The 17,259-nt window shown below is 42.0% G+C and overlaps 2 protein-coding genes across 6 annotated transcripts in view; one reads left to right on the top strand and one right to left on the bottom strand.

Moving 5' to 3' along the window:
• The window catches only part of agtr1b (angiotensin II receptor, type 1b), a 343,860-nt gene that overhangs the window by 156,016 nt on the left and 170,585 nt on the right, over positions 1 to 17,259 (top strand). Inside the window, exon 3 of one of the 5 annotated variants that reach the window (XR_003834235.1) lies at positions 12,773 to 12,874. The exons of the other annotated variants lie outside the window; for them this stretch is intronic. The gene's annotated coding sequence lies outside the window, so the exon portion shown is untranslated. Of the gene's footprint in view, positions 1 to 12,772; positions 12,875 to 17,259 lie in introns of those variants that run through there. 5 annotated transcript variants of the gene reach the window in all.
• On the bottom strand, positions 166 to 5,912 carry LOC115025731 (phospholipid scramblase 2). The gene is given in 7 exon segments (XM_029458183.1): positions 166 to 2,338; positions 2,776 to 2,937; positions 3,462 to 3,623; positions 3,779 to 3,832; positions 3,834 to 4,000; positions 4,239 to 4,281; positions 5,441 to 5,912. Coding segments are annotated over 7 exon segments (687 nt in total). The 5' UTR covers positions 5,510 to 5,912; the 3' UTR covers positions 166 to 2,308.

Genomic DNA, 17,259 nt, shown 5'->3' with positions numbered 1-17,259 from the left:
CTGCATAGAGTTACGTGACAATTTACTACCTCTATTGAAAGGACTGTAGCCCAGAAGAGCCCCTGACGGTGAGTACTAAGGTAAAAACATATTTATTGAGGGTCAACTTTTGTTAATGTCAAATGGATTCGGTCATTGAAGAAACAAAGAACTGCACACATCACACATTTTCATTTTGTTTTTTTATTGAAGTGTTTCCATGGACTATTTGCACAAATTTAAAGCTTAGCTCACAGAGTTTGTTTGCATTCATCGCATGACACAAAAGACTTCACAGAATTAGTGCAAAAGTAGAAGAATAAGTACTGTTTTTATATCACATTCGGACTCAAAGTTTTTTGGCTTTTAAACACAATCATAGAGTCTTCAGAGGATGAAGCGGCAGCATTTCATACTATTAATCCAGGTTTATACTATACATTCAGCCAAATGACCGGTGGTAAGAATATCATTCAGATTTACTGACAGTAGTTTCTCAACAAACTTAAGTCGTGAAAACAGAATTGAGTGCAAAAAACATCCATTTTAATTACTAAGTCATGTATTTAGTCAAGTTTTCAAACATTGCTCATAAAGGGTGAGATATTATAGCAATAAAGAGTCAATATGTTAACACTAATAGAATGAAACACTGTTGACACAAGTACACTATTAGCTCTTCCAACTGGCAGTTTGTAATACTTCTTTACAAAAATAAAAGCATATATGTTAGAAAATGATTTAAAATGGATGTTTTTCTATTTTTATTTTCCTGAATCAGATGATATTATCATGATGATCATCATATTATCATGATGCTACAACAGAGCTCTTAACGTTGATGTAGCACATAGCCTTTGTGACGATACTTTATATCAGGGGTGTCAAACATGCGGCCCAGGGGCCAAAACCGGCCCGCCAGAGGGTCCAATCCGGCCCGCGGGATGACTTTGCAAAGTGTAAAAATGAGTTGTTTTGATCACAAAGTAAAATACTGTTCCAGATACCTGTGACTAAATGTGTTGTGCCTTTTGAAGATACACTGTGATCTGTAAGTTGTAATGCACATGTGTAAATTATAAACTGAGTCATACTATTGTTGAAATTTCAGGTTTTCTGTAAAAAATTTCAGAATGTACGTGTATTTTTTTGCACTAAAACGAAGGGAATAATTTGGAGTTGTGGTTATTTATAGGTTATTATGCTGTGATTTTACTGGTCCGGCCCACTTGAGATCAAATTGTGCTGCACGTGTCCCCTGAACTAACATGAGTTTGACACCCCTGCTTTATATCATCCTAATCAGACTGATGGCCATACTCATTAAATCATATTTTAATGTAACAGCATGTTGTACAGCAGTGTCTATGGCCATATTTAGTTTTTTATTAAACTCACTTAAATTTGATACACTAGGAAATGTATTTAGATGATTTAATGTACTCAATCTCCATCTTTATATTCATAGTATCAGGTGCCGGTGTGTCATCCCTGGAGCCAGCAGTAGCCATCACTATAATACAGTAGCATGCATTCAAACCTGAGTTTGTCCAAACAATATACAATGTCTTCAGAATCTAATATTCCAATAAATATGTATGGCATCAGCAGATACGGAGTGTGTCTAGTTGGGCTGTGTTGGGTTATTCTTAAATGAAAAGCTAGCTCCCTCGTGTGGACAAGACGGGGAATATCCAGCCATAACATCTCCGTTCCTAAATAAACACAATTGACTATGCACACGTATTTATGGCGTTGAAAAATATTAATGTAATCCTATGATAGTTTGTTTCAGTTAAAGCACAAGTACACTCATAGCGCACATACACACCCATACAAAGCAGTGCATACACACATAGAAATCAATACATAGGGCTTTGTATATCTACCAACTACTGCATTACATGAGTCCTTCAGTTCTCCCACAATATAGCTACACGCATATTCTTTATAAATTAACACCTTGACTATATAATGACACAAGTGCTGTTTAGCTGTTCCTTTCACAAACTGTACAACAGCACGTGCCTGCATTGACGTTCCCTTTCTAATCTACTTGTTTATGGATGTTCTGAATAAAGATGTAAACACAAATGTCTAAAAACACTGCACTGTGCACTCGCAGCCAAGTAACCTGAGCTGCTAAGACTGAAACAAACCTTCTGTTTCTTTGTTCATGCAAAAACTGTAACATTTAGGTTCATCTTGGTGCTTCCTTTAAACCATCTGTTTGACGGTTGTTTGGGGCCTGTGGGACTGATCGTCGCGGCTTCGCGGCCTTGTTCTTCCAGGAACGTCTGTATGCTCACACGGATATCCTGTTTGGCTCCTAGTTATTCGACTCAAAGAACATGAAATCCTGTATAGAGAAAAACGGCAAGAAGAAAAATGTTAATGACAAAGCAATTATGCATTAAATTGAGGTTAAAGTGAAGCTGAGGGGAATAAATTATTCAGTGATATGTCCCTGACAAATCAGCTGTGAAAATCTCCTCAGCTTTTAGCATCGACGGCTTTTAGCAGATATGGCTTTCCCTACTACGGAAAGTAGATCTGACAAGCTGTTTTGCATTTGTGGTGATTGGAGTGGTTTCAGGTCACATTCACCACAAAATGTAGGCTCAGTGGTGCATTAAGTGGTAGGTACATGAAGTTTCCGACTACCAGCGAGGACATAATTCCTCACGAAAGCTGGGTCATATGAGTTGACTGCATCGGCAACAGCCACATTTTGGCAATAGTGTTTTTCTGTAAGAGAATCCTAAACAACAAAGAGACACTTCTAACTTTACTTACAATGAGAAAACATGCACCGATCATTACAGCCTTCATTTTCACATCCAGATCCATGGGGAACTGGATACCAAAGTTATCTGAATCTGTGAATACTTCCCGCAGAAGTCCTGTCCACTGCTTGCTGATCTTCCCGATCTTGCTGACCTCATCCATCGTCAAAATCTGCAACGACAAAAAACAAAAGAGTTACAGAGGAGAAATATTACTGACATGTGTTGCATTAGGATGAAGATCAATGCATGAGCTTGTTTGGTTTTATTGGAGGGAGATCATAGGAACGACTCATAATCCCAACTTCAGCGTTTTGCCTGCTGCGTCAGCAGCTTGAATGTTCTATCCTAGAAATGACTTCAAAGCTGCAACGGAGGAACCGACATGGTAGTATCATGCTTCAGTTGGCCCTTCTCTGGGTCTGCTTAAAGGTCTGTATTACTGACCCAAATCCCCCTCACAGCTCAATCTAATAAAACCATCTGAGGCGTGGAACAATGGCCACACTGTACCACACAGGAGCATGCCCTGTGCAATGGCTGCATCCAAGCTCAACCCGCTCTGATTGGAAACATATTTCCTGCATCAGAGCATGAGGAGGATCCCCGACAACAAAAATGTCCAGAGGGCAAAAGTTACCGTGTCGTGTTGTGTTTTCACAAATGTAATGGATTTCTGAGTTTAGATAAGCCCACCTCAAAGTCAACATCTGGTAGGCAGCTCCATCCACAGAAGGGCCCATGGATCTTCAGCACAGGCTCGTTGTGTTCATTCGCTAAGATGAATTTGGGGGAGAATGGGTGCCACTGTTGTGTGACGTACCCCACTGTGTTACCAGGGGGGGACTGCACCTCCAGCTGAGTGAGGGATTGTGGGAGAACAGAGTGTTATTTGTAGTCACAAGAAAACTGGATGACTTTGAATGTAAAGAATAATGGACGTGCAGAACAAAGACCACCTGGAACACCGTCGTGTTCATGGACTCGATGTGTCCAACAGTGGCTTCACTCACCTCCTGTAGGCAACAAGGGAAGCAGCAAGACATGCACTTCAGTGGCCTGGTGACAGGTGATGACCTCTTGTCCAAAGTTGTCGAGGACGTGGATGGTGAACGAGCGCATGGGACCGCAACACTGTCGACTCAGACAGTCGTTCTCCTCGACGGCGTAGAACACGTTCTGACCCACGCTGTTACGGACTTCATACTTGTTGTTGCTTTCGAAACCAACAAGGGCTGCATGGACGGACAATACGTATAAAGATACCTATACAGACCCTGCAAAACCCTTCTGTACTTACAGCCTGGTTCGATTTTAAGACAAACCATGCTTTTTATGTAACCTAACCAAGAAGTTTTGTTCCAGTTTACAACGTTAACCACAATTTAGCAGGAGACGGGGTTAGCACGAAACATAACTGGCAGCATAAATGATATGTGTTCTCAGAAGTCAATGCATGTTTGCAAACTTTACCTTCAACAAGCTCCACTTTCTGTTTGATGAGTAACTGGTCCACCTAGGAATCAAGATAACCACAACACTGGATTTAAATGCATGTATGTAATGTAATGTAATGCATTTGTGTCTGTTAAATGTCAATTGGGTTCAGTGGAGTATGTGCAGTTGGAGGCGAGAGCCTAACAAACATGGAGTGGAGTCACTTCTTTTATCAGTGCATATTGTTTTTTTTCTGTCATGTACTTCTCAAGCACCACTGATGTGTATAAATCTTAACGGAGACATTGTCGTACAGTTTCGGGGGTTTCAATCTGCAGAAGGTGAAGGCTGGTAGAGAAGTCCCTTCCCAAAGCTTCCTTTGTACAGTAGACAATCGGACTTGTCATAGAAGCAACAGCACAGCTGTTATTGCTATCACAAGTTCCCCAGTGAGCCTTAAGGGTGAGTCGGCATCCACAAGAGCAGGGGCCTGAACCTGAAGCAGCTTCATGGAACTCAGCCATCATTCGTTAAATTATTTACACCTGTGCTGTCATTCATGAGAAATACCCATCTGTTGTAGCATAGGTGCATTATAATATCCATTATCTCACAGTTAGGGTGTGGGATAGTGCTTTAAAACTAGTTCGTTTGATGACTAACTCGTGGCATAAGCTACCTGCTTCTTCGATTTCTACTGTCACTGGACTATTTGGTGATATTGTGTCCTAAGCATGACGTGACGATGGTAGATATTATGGGAAGGAAAGAGGGTTTACTTGCTAATTTCCTTACATTTTGAACAGACTTCATGTTGACAATAGGCCTTTTTCACAGAAGGCATTTTGACCTGTCGCAGTAGGAAAAGCACAGGTGTTAATAATGGAATTATTGTTGGCTGAATTCCATTTAGCGGCTCTGATATAAGGTTCCTGGTGTGGTGCATGCTGGAACAAAGCCCTCGGTAGTGTTATTGGACACCTGTGCTTTTCCTACTATGACAAGTCAACACGTCTGCTGTGAGGAAGGTCTATCAGCCAACTGGACTAGGTGACACATTACTTTAATTATTAATTTTTATTTACAAGGTAATTTAATACTTGAAATCGGATGCATCATACAGAGATACAGCTAAAGGCTCATGTTCATCCCCAGTGCCCAGGCAGAACAATAACAGCATATACATGTTAACAACAAGCAGGACAAACCACTGTTCAGTAAAGCCTTTTATTCCTCACCTGAGTCAGGTATTCTAATCCTGGTGGACAATCTGGCATTTCCGGGTTGGGCACAGCATACATATCCATTTTTTGTTCGACTGGCGGGAGACCTGTTGATAAATGAAATGTTTAAAAGTGAGATTATGGCGCCATCTTGTGTTTATTTCAGGTGACACTCCAATGGAGAGGAGTCGCGGCGGCTGTCAGTATGTTCTAGTTGTAGTAGTTTATGTGCGTGTCTGTGTTGTTCAGGCCACAGGACAGCCGGAAGCACCCTTCTCCTCGTGTGTTCTTGCTGGTAAAACACAAACAAGGTGCGGAGCAGCTCGTCTTCAGCTGCTGCGGACCGACACGGTGGGCGACACGGATAATCTGGGTTGTATGTGGAAGTGACGCGGTTCATGACGGGAAGACCACCATGAGAAATCCTCTTACTCCGTGTGCACGTCAACAACAGGCCTAAAGCTAACACGAGCTGCTCCGCTCTTCTCCCAATATTTAGGCCATTCCCGTGCAGATCTCTTTGACAGATGATGATGAATGTTTCGTCAAGTGGTAAAAAAAAAAGCGCACGCCGAGGTTTAATCTGCCTTCTTTTTTTATTCAAAGCAGTTTATAAAAGCGACGTCAGCGGATTATATTGGGCAGACAGGCATCAGTTTATTATCAGAATCAGAATTACTCACCGTTATTTCATGTGCTACTCAAAATAATAACAGGCCGCTCCGGAACCAAGCCCATGGAATAAAGCTCTAATCTGATTGGTCGACGTCATCGTACTTCCCATTGTCAGGCACCAATGGCAAAGCGGGAGTGTAGAAGAGAAGTCAACAGAGCAGAGGAGAATGTAGAACACGATACAATAGACAGACAATAAGTGCCATTGTGCATTTTTAAACAGCCTGCAGTACAGAAAGCATACACATTGCATCTGTTTGTTCATTTCACAGCAATAACTAACCTTTTTATTCTGGAACTTCTGATTACACATGAGCTTAAAACAGGTTTTATTGGGGCGTGTTTCAGAAGTATACATACTGCACTTTATTTCAGATGGTTAGTCTGGTCATTGTGGTGTATACTACAGAATATACTGGATATAAATAGGTTTTTAAAAGCTGTTAATTATGCTAGAGGAGTTTTTTGTTGTGTCTTCCCAGTTACTAAGATGGAACTACATATTTTCTAATGCATGTTTGTTATTCGTTACAGGGTTTTTTTTTACACGTGACATCTAACAAAGAGGGTAAACGATGCTTCGTGTATTTGTGTTCCCGAGTGTAAAGCTTTTTTGGCCCCATCCAATCACATAAAAGTGACGGATGTAGAGTTTAGAAATAAAGACTGGTGAGAAACGATAACTGTACGGGAAAGATGAAGGATTCCAAACAAAAACAAGTGAGCATTAATACATTCTGTGTTAGAAACATGAATTATTATACAATAATATATACATTATTTTGAAATGGGCTATTTTGCATCATAAGTACTTTTTCTTTTGATGCTTTAAGTATATTTTGATGCTACTTTTACTCAAGTGAAACTTTGAACGAAGGACTTTTACTCGTATTTCTACTCTCTGTCTCTGTTGCTTCTTCTACTTCAGATCTGAGTACTTCCTTTTAGCTGCAATTAGCAAGTACTTAATGTGTTTAAATGTATGCACTGTCACAATCTGCTAATAAACCTATTCATACAATGTTCTTGTTTGCAATCACATGAACATTAGCTTGGGAAGAGAAGTATCTGTAGGTCTATAACCCATCCTGACAGTTAGAATATGAGTCCGTTCAGATTAATAGCACACATATGGCAGAACAACAACAACAACACAGTAAACATTTGTAAATGATAACAATTTAAATGTATGTGCAGGCACAATACATAAAGACTGCATAGCATTGCTCTTCTGCTCAGGTTATATTTATACTATCATGTCAAGCAGTGATTGTGTTACATCTACTGTATTCTAGCAAATAGGACCACGAAGCTGCACGCACGAGCACAAGAGACATGAAGGTAAAAGTCAGCTGCAGGCTCACTATTCAGAAAACTTTAATGTTAGTTGTAGTAATATAGAGAAATAAAAATCAAATCCAACTGACGGACGACACCATCACCTTTTTTTACTTTCAGTAGAGTTAAGTTTATGTCGAAACAAGAAGCAATGTCATTATAAAAGTAGATGTTTCCTATCTTACGCTGCACTGCATGCATCATGGTGTTTTATAATAATAAAAAATAAGCCATAACTACATGTTGAAGAGAAGAATCTTTACACGCAGCTGATGTTACACTTTGTATCCACTGGAGAGCAGTGTTGAGCTAATGATGCTCGGCTTCATGGCCATTACTAAGACTAATGCAGAAATTGCCTTTTCATTGTTAAACCAAATAGACACACACTGATGTACACACACACACACTGATGTACACACACACACTCACAAACACACTTACTACCCTGTTACAAACGACATGATGTTGTTGGGCTGGGTATCCTTATTTGCGAATACAAATTACCTGATTTCCTCAAGCGCTACTGATTTCTCCAAGAAACACTAATGAGAACAAACGATGACTCGCGCACAGATCTGCTGACACTTCAGGCACACACGACTAAAAACAGGTTTTAATTGATTCATGTTACTGTAATTGCTTACTGTGACCTGACATAGCCTAGGAAACGGCATATATAGTAAGTAGCGTGTTCTCTGCTTCACAAATAAACAAATGTTTTGTTACATTAGCTAGACGTTTTAAACTTTGTAAGGTATGCATTTAATGAAGCTTTTAAACACACTTGCATCACGTGGGATATAAACTGTTGGAGGCGTTCAGGGCCCCTTTAAATCACCCCGACTGCCCGACCCGAACCTGGAAACTTATGTTCTTCATCAGTGAGATCAAAACAAAGTAATGCAATGACTTGGTGGCGTTCTGTGCTCCCATCTGAATAAACAGAGCGGACAGTCAGGGGTCTTTGAAAGCCAGTCAGATTGTCTTCCTGACTCCAAGAGCCCAGTTACTCCCACCAGGGGGTTGTGTGTGTGTGTGTGTGTGTAGGTGTGTGTGTGTGCTCTCTACATTCCTACCTGTTTTACAATATTTCTGTGTTTGTGTTTTTTCTTCTTCTTCTTCTCTTTTTTTTTTTTTTTTGCGTTAAGGTGGTGCTCTTTACCCGCATGGGTAATCTTTCGTGCACTCCTAACGAGGTTGTCATATTGGGCGCATAATGAGGAGCCTAAAGATGAATGTAAAAATGCCTCCATTACACCGCTTTCATCCTCTTGTTCATTAGGTTAGCATAAGGTTACAATACATTACACCGGTCCCAATGTTCCACACACAAATTGCACGTGTCACCGAGGGGTTGTGTGTTAGTCTGCCATGATAATATTCACTCGGGTACACACACAAAACGCACACGGTGTTACTTTACCTGCCGAAACTTAACCCTTAACTGAAACTCAACACAACACTTATTCTCCGCCTGAATCTGACTTTATCTGGTGATGTTTTTAGAGTAGGTATTATAAATGTCCCCATCACCAGGGTTTTCGAATACAATATGTGTGTAATTCACACCCCCTCTCACAAAAAAAAAATCGAATCTATTGTGGACGTTTTCATCATCTGTGGATGTCCAAATTCGCCACATTCGCCTCTTTTGTTATTCCGTCTCTGTCTCTTCACCTCTGCCCATTCCTCACCTCCCTCCCTCTTTTTATTTCTCCCATTTCTGCACCCCTGTCAAGTGCTTTGTTTGCTGTGACTTTCCATGCGGTTATCTGAGCGGAGACAGTATGCCTCACCCTGGCACAGGACCTCAGTTTCCACGGCAACTTTATAATTGTTTTGGATGCGTTCCAAACGCCACTGGATACCGAGGCATTATTGATGTCAAAAGAAACATGTATGAAATGAGGAGATGTGGAGGCGTCCATATGGTTCTGTACACAGCCTCATGCAAAGCCATTTAACCATTTTTCAATGGGAGTTTTGTGATACTGCTGAATAGATCCCACATGTGTTGCATGATATTTCATAATTTTGATCTTTCTGTTTCACAAAGGGATAATGGCACGCAATACAAGCCACTGAACTGTGCAATATTTCCCCTATTCATGTCATTAAGTCATTGTCACAGTATGCACTGCTGGCTTGAGTATGGCGACATTACTGAATACAATATGTCCATCATGATGCTTTTAAAAAAAGAATCTGAATAGTGAGAATGAAGTCCATTTAAACACATGGAGGAAAACAAAAGTCTTCAGCACCAAAAGATTTCTCCAGTTAGTGTAAAGTACGTCGCTGCCGGCCTCATTCACTTCAAGTAGTCTTTGTTTTGACAGAAGAGGCGGTATGAGTTATCCCAGTGCTTGTCACTATAACCATATTGTGACCCCCCCCATCCCCCACCAACCCTCTGATGCACACACGCATATGCACAGCCGAGCAGCACCTCTGAGCCATGAGCTGTGGCCACATTAACCACTACACCGCAACACTCATTAAAATAACATATAGTGTCAACAGCACTGTGGCCCCCGAGTGGATAAAGCCCAAAAAATGCTCCGTCTCAACTTAATCCACAGACTTGTCTTTACATCAGAGGATTGCCCTCCGAGCAGCAGGTTCACTCCTTACTGTTGCTTACCAAACTTCCACTCTTTCGGCGCAGTTATATCACAGAATGTGCGATAAAAACAAAACTGAAATTAGGTCCTGACTGATCTTTTTTCTCTGATCTCAAGCCTCCCCTCCCTCTGCTTAATTTATGACCTGTGAGGAGGAACCCAGGGAGTGAGAAGTGAGTGAGACTGGTGTGAAAGCCTTGAATAGAGCAGGGGCAACAGGCCCTCCAAATAACACAAAAGAGGCACCACAGCTGTTTGGGAGGCAACACAAGCCTTCACGAGGCACTGTCTTCTGCACTGAGCTCCCAGACGGGCACTCACGCTGACTTTGTAAGCCGAGTTGTTATATGAATACTGTAACACAATCATCACATTAAAGTTGCGGGTAAGAAACTTTCCAAGACATGTGAAAAAAGTTAAGAAGACGACTAATATTACCAAAATAAGTCTGGCTTATTTTGCTTGAAGAAAATCCATCATTTTTGTATTTATTATTGACCCTGAAGTGGTGGCTAAAAAGGGGACATTCATACTGGGACATTTCCTTTTGGATTATTTGATCTTTCCATGATGCCAGCAAACCGAACCAGACGAGGGAGAGATGTAAATGAGGTGGGAAAGAGATCAAACCTGCTCTCTTCCATAGTGAGAGCCAAGAGGAGGGAAAGAAAAACAGCACAACAGCCGATCACCTTTACAGAGAGGGGCTGGATCATTCGAGGACCCTGCTGGGTCGCAGGAAAGTGTCACCAACCCTTCGCGAGCTCGCTGTCAAGCGCCGGTTACTGACTGTCAACTGCAGCTAAAAATGATTTCAGAATCCGGGGTTAGAAGTTCAGCGCTCTGTTTTCTTCCCCCAGACTGAGGGAGAAACCCTGTCACCATTGCCGGGCCCATAATAATTTATTTCCCTCTGAACAAAACTCTGTTGGCTCCCTGTTCCTACGTCTGCTTCTTAGTTTCGCACCCCTGCCTCTAAGACAGCCACATGCAGGACACGTGAAAACTTTCAGTATGATGTTCTTTCTGTTTAACTTAATTGCAGCCCATATTCATCATCGCACAACTTCTTAGATGAGGCACTGTTGTAAATCTGCTCACTGTTGAGCATCCTTGTGCTTATGTACCACGTGGCTTTAGTATTGTATTTGCGCGTGTCGTCAGCATACAATCGTTTTTCAGACTCTTGGCGCACAAACTTCTATCAAATCTGCGTTATAAAATGAAAAATCCTATTCATCTTAAACTTGGATGAGAAGTTTCGTTCTGCTTTCCAATCCATCCATAGAGAGAGTATCCCCAACCATCTGCAGACCACCATCCATCTCCAAACACTGGGGATCACAAAGGTGTTATTTTTCAAAGCTGGCCCTGTCCACCTCCTGCGGAGGGTTTGCGGCTGCGGTTCAAGGGAAGGTGGTGAAACTTCTGAGGCCCTGTCCCCCTTGTACCCCCCTCCCTGTCGCCTGCCTCCTCTGGGGCAGCCCTTTGAGGGTGTCATAACTGCGGCCTGTATAACATGGGTTACTGCTGACGGTGGTTGGTCACAGTTGAAGAAGCCTCCCCTCTCATGGTTTCTGTTAAAGTAGCAAGGCCTGGCTCCCAGACACTTACAGACATAGTAATGGGAGGACTCTGGAGTAGGCCTGCATTTTGACTTGTGATGGGTAGAGGGTGCTCCAAGTCCACGTTTGAGGAGAGTGTTGTTCGGTGCATTGCAACTCTACACTTCTGCCTTCTCTTCCCCCTCCAAAAAAAATGAAATCAGCCTCTCCATTTTAGTTCTGTGCAAGTTGCCAACACAAAATGAGTCCTCCATGTTTTGTGCTACACTGCGGACTCCATTTCACAAAATCAAGGGGGGTGGGGGATGCTTGAAGACTATGAAAATGGCTAAATGGACAAAGCTGCAGAACATGCAGCTGTTGGGGTGCCATCCTGTTGTCTGGCGGATTGGGGGAGGTGTACGCAAGGTAAAATGGTACATAAGCCATGACAGTCTGGTGGTAATAGCACGAGAGGGTTCGCAGCACCTGGTACTCACCTCTTTCTCCAGAGAGTCCCTGTGGACACGGTGTCCTGCTGGCACACCGTAAAACTTGATTGTGGAAAACACCATCACGCTGAGACTGATAAAAGGAAAAGTAGGAGATGTGTTTATTTTCAAATGTTGGTTTTAACAGCAGAGGAGGAAACAAATTGTTCATTAAATAAGGTTTTTTATTTTTGCCTTTATTTCCCAAACCCGTGACAATTTATGACAAATGTGTGCGCAGAAACTATTTAATTTTAAATTGCAGTTTCCAATTTTTCTTTTGAAAACTATCAACTTAGTTGCTCTGGCACACGATCTTACAGCGTGGACAAAGATTTGCTCATTTCAACAAAACAGAAAAAAAAAGTTCTGTTTATTTGGCAGATAAAAATAGTTTGTTTAATATGAACCTCTAATTCTAGATGGAGAATTACTATTAATATTAATATTCAGCCAGGGTTTAAAATGACGTCTAAATAATTGTCTGGATAAATCAAGAGTTATTGTATTTTAAAAGACTACAATTTGAAAAAAACAAACAAAATTATCTTTAAAATGTAAAGTTTAGTTTGAAAATGGATTTTTACAGGTTGTGTTTTTATTACACATTTTACTACAGTTGATTACATTTTTTGCATTATCAGTTTCCAAATCAAATTTATTAAATTTCAGATGCAAAATGAGGAACAACTGCGTGCGTACAGTGAGTGTGCTGTTTGTGCACGGCTGAGGGAGTGTGTTGAACCTGGCTTGACCAGACGGATACAGCGAGGCGGCCACCTCGCCCTGTGTGAGTCAGCGTCGGTGCAAAGGGCAAAGGTCAGTGCGGTTCAAGACTTCTCCTCAGGCCGTGCTACGTGAGCTGCAGCATGTGGACGACGTGCTCGGAGCGGACCTGAGGAGCCTCAGCGTCGCACAATGCTCCTCTGTTCTTTGTGCTGTACTTCTATCTCACTCTCTCTTTGTCTCTCTCTCTCTTTCTGCCCTGCAACACACACACACACACACACACTGTCTCTCTCTCACACACACTCATGCATGCACACTGAAGAGTTCTCTCCACACAGTTGGAAAGACAGGGGTCACTGACTGGATGCTCCCAGCTGAGTACTTCAGTGCAGCCCTTCTCTGAAACACACACATGCACGCACACGCACACACACACACACACATGCACACACATCCACACGTGCACTGTGTTAATGTCTTTTTCCATGCTGGCACACTGCACAAAGCTCTGGCGGTGTTGCAGTGTGCATTTCTCTCTGAAACTCGAGCATTTACTGAATGTTTTCCTCATTTATTATAAAGACCATCAGTCAAAAATAATCTGAGGGATTATTGTTGCCAAGAACAACAATGTTGATGGTAAAATACTTTAATAGTATCTCTTTAAAACAATACTCATTAAAAAGGGGCAACTGTTTGCGTTTTTCTTCTTGTGGTTTGATTTTATTGAGGGCATTTTGGTCTCATAAATAAACAGATAGTGTTAATTTAAATAAAAGCATAAAGTGATGGGATTATTCTTTTAAAGTCCTCTGTCATCGTTGCTCTTACACAGATGCTGCACGATACTCTGAGTTTCACTGGCGTCAGCCTTGAACCTTCCTTCTGGATCCCCGTAAAATGAGTAATTTCTCTGTGAGATGTTTTTTATATTTATTTTACAATAACGTGAACGTTAATGGTTCTGGAAGATTGAAAGCAGACTTATCAGGTACTCTAAATCCAGGTTTGTGCAGTGAATAAGGTATGTCCTGCAGGGATTAACTGGGAAGCTCATAAAGGTTCAGAGTTTCACTTCATTACAACGCAGGCTTTTTTATATTAGAGTAAAATGTAATAACTTGCAATAAAAAATAATGTTTAACAAAAAAACAAACAGGACGTATGGAGGGGGTAAATAGGCTCGACTCTCACAGAACTTTTACTTTCTCTTATCTGATGGACCGAGGTCGGCAGAGGATTCAATCGACAACCTCTCAATGCTCCGCTGAATTAATTACCGCCATAATGCTGCAGTATCGATCAAAAACACAGTGATCCTGTGGCCGTTAATCATTCGTGTCAAAGTCAGAGAAACATAACCCAGCCAGGCAGCGCAGGGGGCGTGCAGAGGAAGTGGAATGCATGAGGAACAGGGAGGTTGATCCCTCTGCCGCCTTGACGTCAGGCATCCATCTACCGGTGTTATTCCTTAATCTGATTCACTTGGCTGCTCAGCGGACCGGCGTTGCCTGTTGGAAAGGTTTCATGTGTGTGATGGATGCTATTGTCAGAAATGCCAAGGTCAATATGCGACGCAGGCAGCAAAAAAAAAAACGAGGACTTTCTTATTTCAAAAGTGCTTCCCATGTATCATCATCTCTGCAATCTGACCTTCCGTCTGTAATAACATTCAGACGCAGGACAACTGCTGGGTGCGTGCTCATGGGCTGGCGTTGATCTTTAAACCGGGTCATGGCGCCTCAGAGAAGAGGCCCGTGTCACTCATGACAGTATGCGGGCGTATTACTTACACGAAGACAGATTTTTGGAAATGGAGTTGTACCGTCTTGGCGTGAATGCTGCGGGACAATTATGTCTTGATTTGAGCATCTTAACAGAGGGGCCACCATTTGACTCGCACGCTCTCAGTACCGGAGCAATTAGCTGATATGGAGGCACATTATCACGCGATCATGTAAACAGATTTAGAGTAATGAAATGGTAATTTTGCCAAATGACAATAAAGAAGTTGTTGCATAAGCAGAAATCCAGTTTGTCAGTTTGACTGACAATGTCAGCCTTGGTTACTTTTGCTTCACATTATATGATTCGCTCAACCACATCACCATTAAAACTCAATCTGAGCACTGGCAGTTATTGATACCACATGAGGCAGCCGGCAAACTTCTTGTAAAATTCCAAAGAGGGATTTCCTCGTCAACATATCCTGATGATGGAACTACACGGGCTGATGCTGTTCCTATTAAAGACCACCCTTTGACATGTTTAAGAGCGCATAAAGAAACTCTACTTGGAAGTATAATCTGATATAAAAAAGGATTTAATTTCCATCTCCTCCCTCGTTGAAAAATATGCAAATATTGTCGTTTTTAAAGTTTAACAATGAGACGCGAGATGATTGCTACGTCAATTAGCTCGAGTTTCTGTGGCGGCTTTTTAAAGTTTACACATCACACTTAAAGATTCCAAATGAGAAACTTCTGCACAGTGAAGGTCAAACATCCCAGTGAAGCCACAATAAGCAAAACACGCTATTTATAGTTGGTGGGGGACTTTTAAGTGTTTGGAACCATTGTACTGTGTTTTCTTCCCTGCCACTCAGTTAATAGCTTAATCACTGAGTTTGGATGGTTGTCTGATGAGGAGGACATTACATGGGGGGTTTTAACAAGGCCGTTATCACCCGACTAGGTGGACATTACACTATCACGCTCTTTTCTTCTAATTGATGTGAGGAAATTTGCTAACCCGACTGGCGTTCCCCCCACTGAGCCCTCATCTCCGACTGTCCACTGATTCCCCGCTCCCACAGGGGAGACTGACCTCCTCAGCCACCTGGGGACGACCCCCCCCATACGCACAGTTAAACATGCTCACAGGAAGGAACCCCAGAGAGAAAATCCTGCTGTTAAGACGCTACACAGCACTCTACTACGCACTGTCCAGCGTCCTTTATTCTAAGGCCAGGGAATAAGAAATACCCCAAGAAAATGACTTCAATTAACCATAATGTTAATCACTATAGCTCAGAACAAAAGTCAAGCTGAGAAATCCCTTGATGGAAATTGTTATAATTGCCCTAACAACGGGATTGAATATTTCTCCCTGCTTAATTACATGTGACTTAATATTTAAATATACCATTTGCGGGTTTTAAAGCATCTTAATCACAGCCATTAATTTTAAATATCTAGCATTTGAGGTGGCGGGGGAGCAGACAAACACCTTTTACAGTGTGACTGGTTACATGTGGCAGCTAACGTTAGCAGAATGTCAGGTATGTATTATGCACGAGGTGCTGCTGACAGGGCCTGTATGCCTCGACGAGAACAGGTAATTGTGCTTTCCTCGTGCCGTAGGAGGGAGAGAGCGATCCGTTTCACACACGCCGGAGTCTGACTCGCGGCTCTGACCCATCCATCGCAAACAACGCAGGATTTCCATCTCTACGATGAAATAACACCGGTCGTGGTAACGTACTCTATGACGCAATAGCAGTGCTGAAAATGATTAGCGGGTATTAGTAGAGCCGGGAGATGTATCGGCAGTTGTAATTCTGTGTGAGAACTTTCAGCTTTTCTTGTGTTTATTAGTCGTGAACCAAATAGTTTCCACACAGTGTTGACATTTGAAATCTAAGTCAACATTTTCATGCTGCGCCGATTTTCTTTCGCTTTTCTTGCATCTGCATCTGTTTAAACCCGGTATTACTGCACAGTTGCAGACGAAGACTAAACTAATACTATTAGATTCCAGTGGTGGCTGCGGAGGATTCTCTCCGACGTATTGGGATCCAAACATTTCAAATAACTCCAGAGCGTTGTAAAGTCCACACGTCAACATTTCTCCAATCCTAATCCTGATCCTTTAGATAAAAAAAAAAAAAAAAAAAGACGAGCTTTCTCACTTTTTCTTGACATTTTATTCTTTAAGACGTTAAAGAATCATCAGATTACTCCACAATGTCCTCAGGCTTTATTATGAGTGGAGTAGTTGTCATCAAATCCCCTCCTCTCCCCTCGCTGTGGTCATTTAGGAGCTTGTGGCATGGCTCCTCGAGGTTCAGGGGTGGCAACCCCAGTGTCTTGGCCAGCAGCCAACAGTGACTCTCCCAATCTGGCCACCTAAATCACCAGCTCATCTAATTGGCCAAATCACCCGCTGTTCTCAGACCCCCGTTGCTGCATGGCAAAGGCCTTCTGAGGAATCAGACAATGTTTGCAAACTGTTAATGTTGTGTTTGGTCAGTGTGCGGAGACACTTCAAACAGTTGGGAACAAAGAGGTTATAAGGTCCAAGGGGGGAAAAGTTACAATCGGTGTGGAGAAAAATCTAATTTTATCCATTTCATGTTTGAATTTCAACAGTGAGAATAAGTTTCCAGTTTCAGAGCAATTACTGCAATATACACAAATCAAGCAGACACT

Source organism: Cottoperca gobio, chromosome 20 (genome assembly GCF_900634415.1).
Source record: "Cottoperca gobio chromosome 20, fCotGob3.1, whole genome shotgun sequence".
Lineage (NCBI taxonomy): Eukaryota > Metazoa > Chordata > Actinopteri > Perciformes > Bovichtidae > Cottoperca > Cottoperca gobio.
Note: the sequence above shows the minus strand (reverse complement) of the source record. Positions and strands in the feature narration are given on the sequence as shown.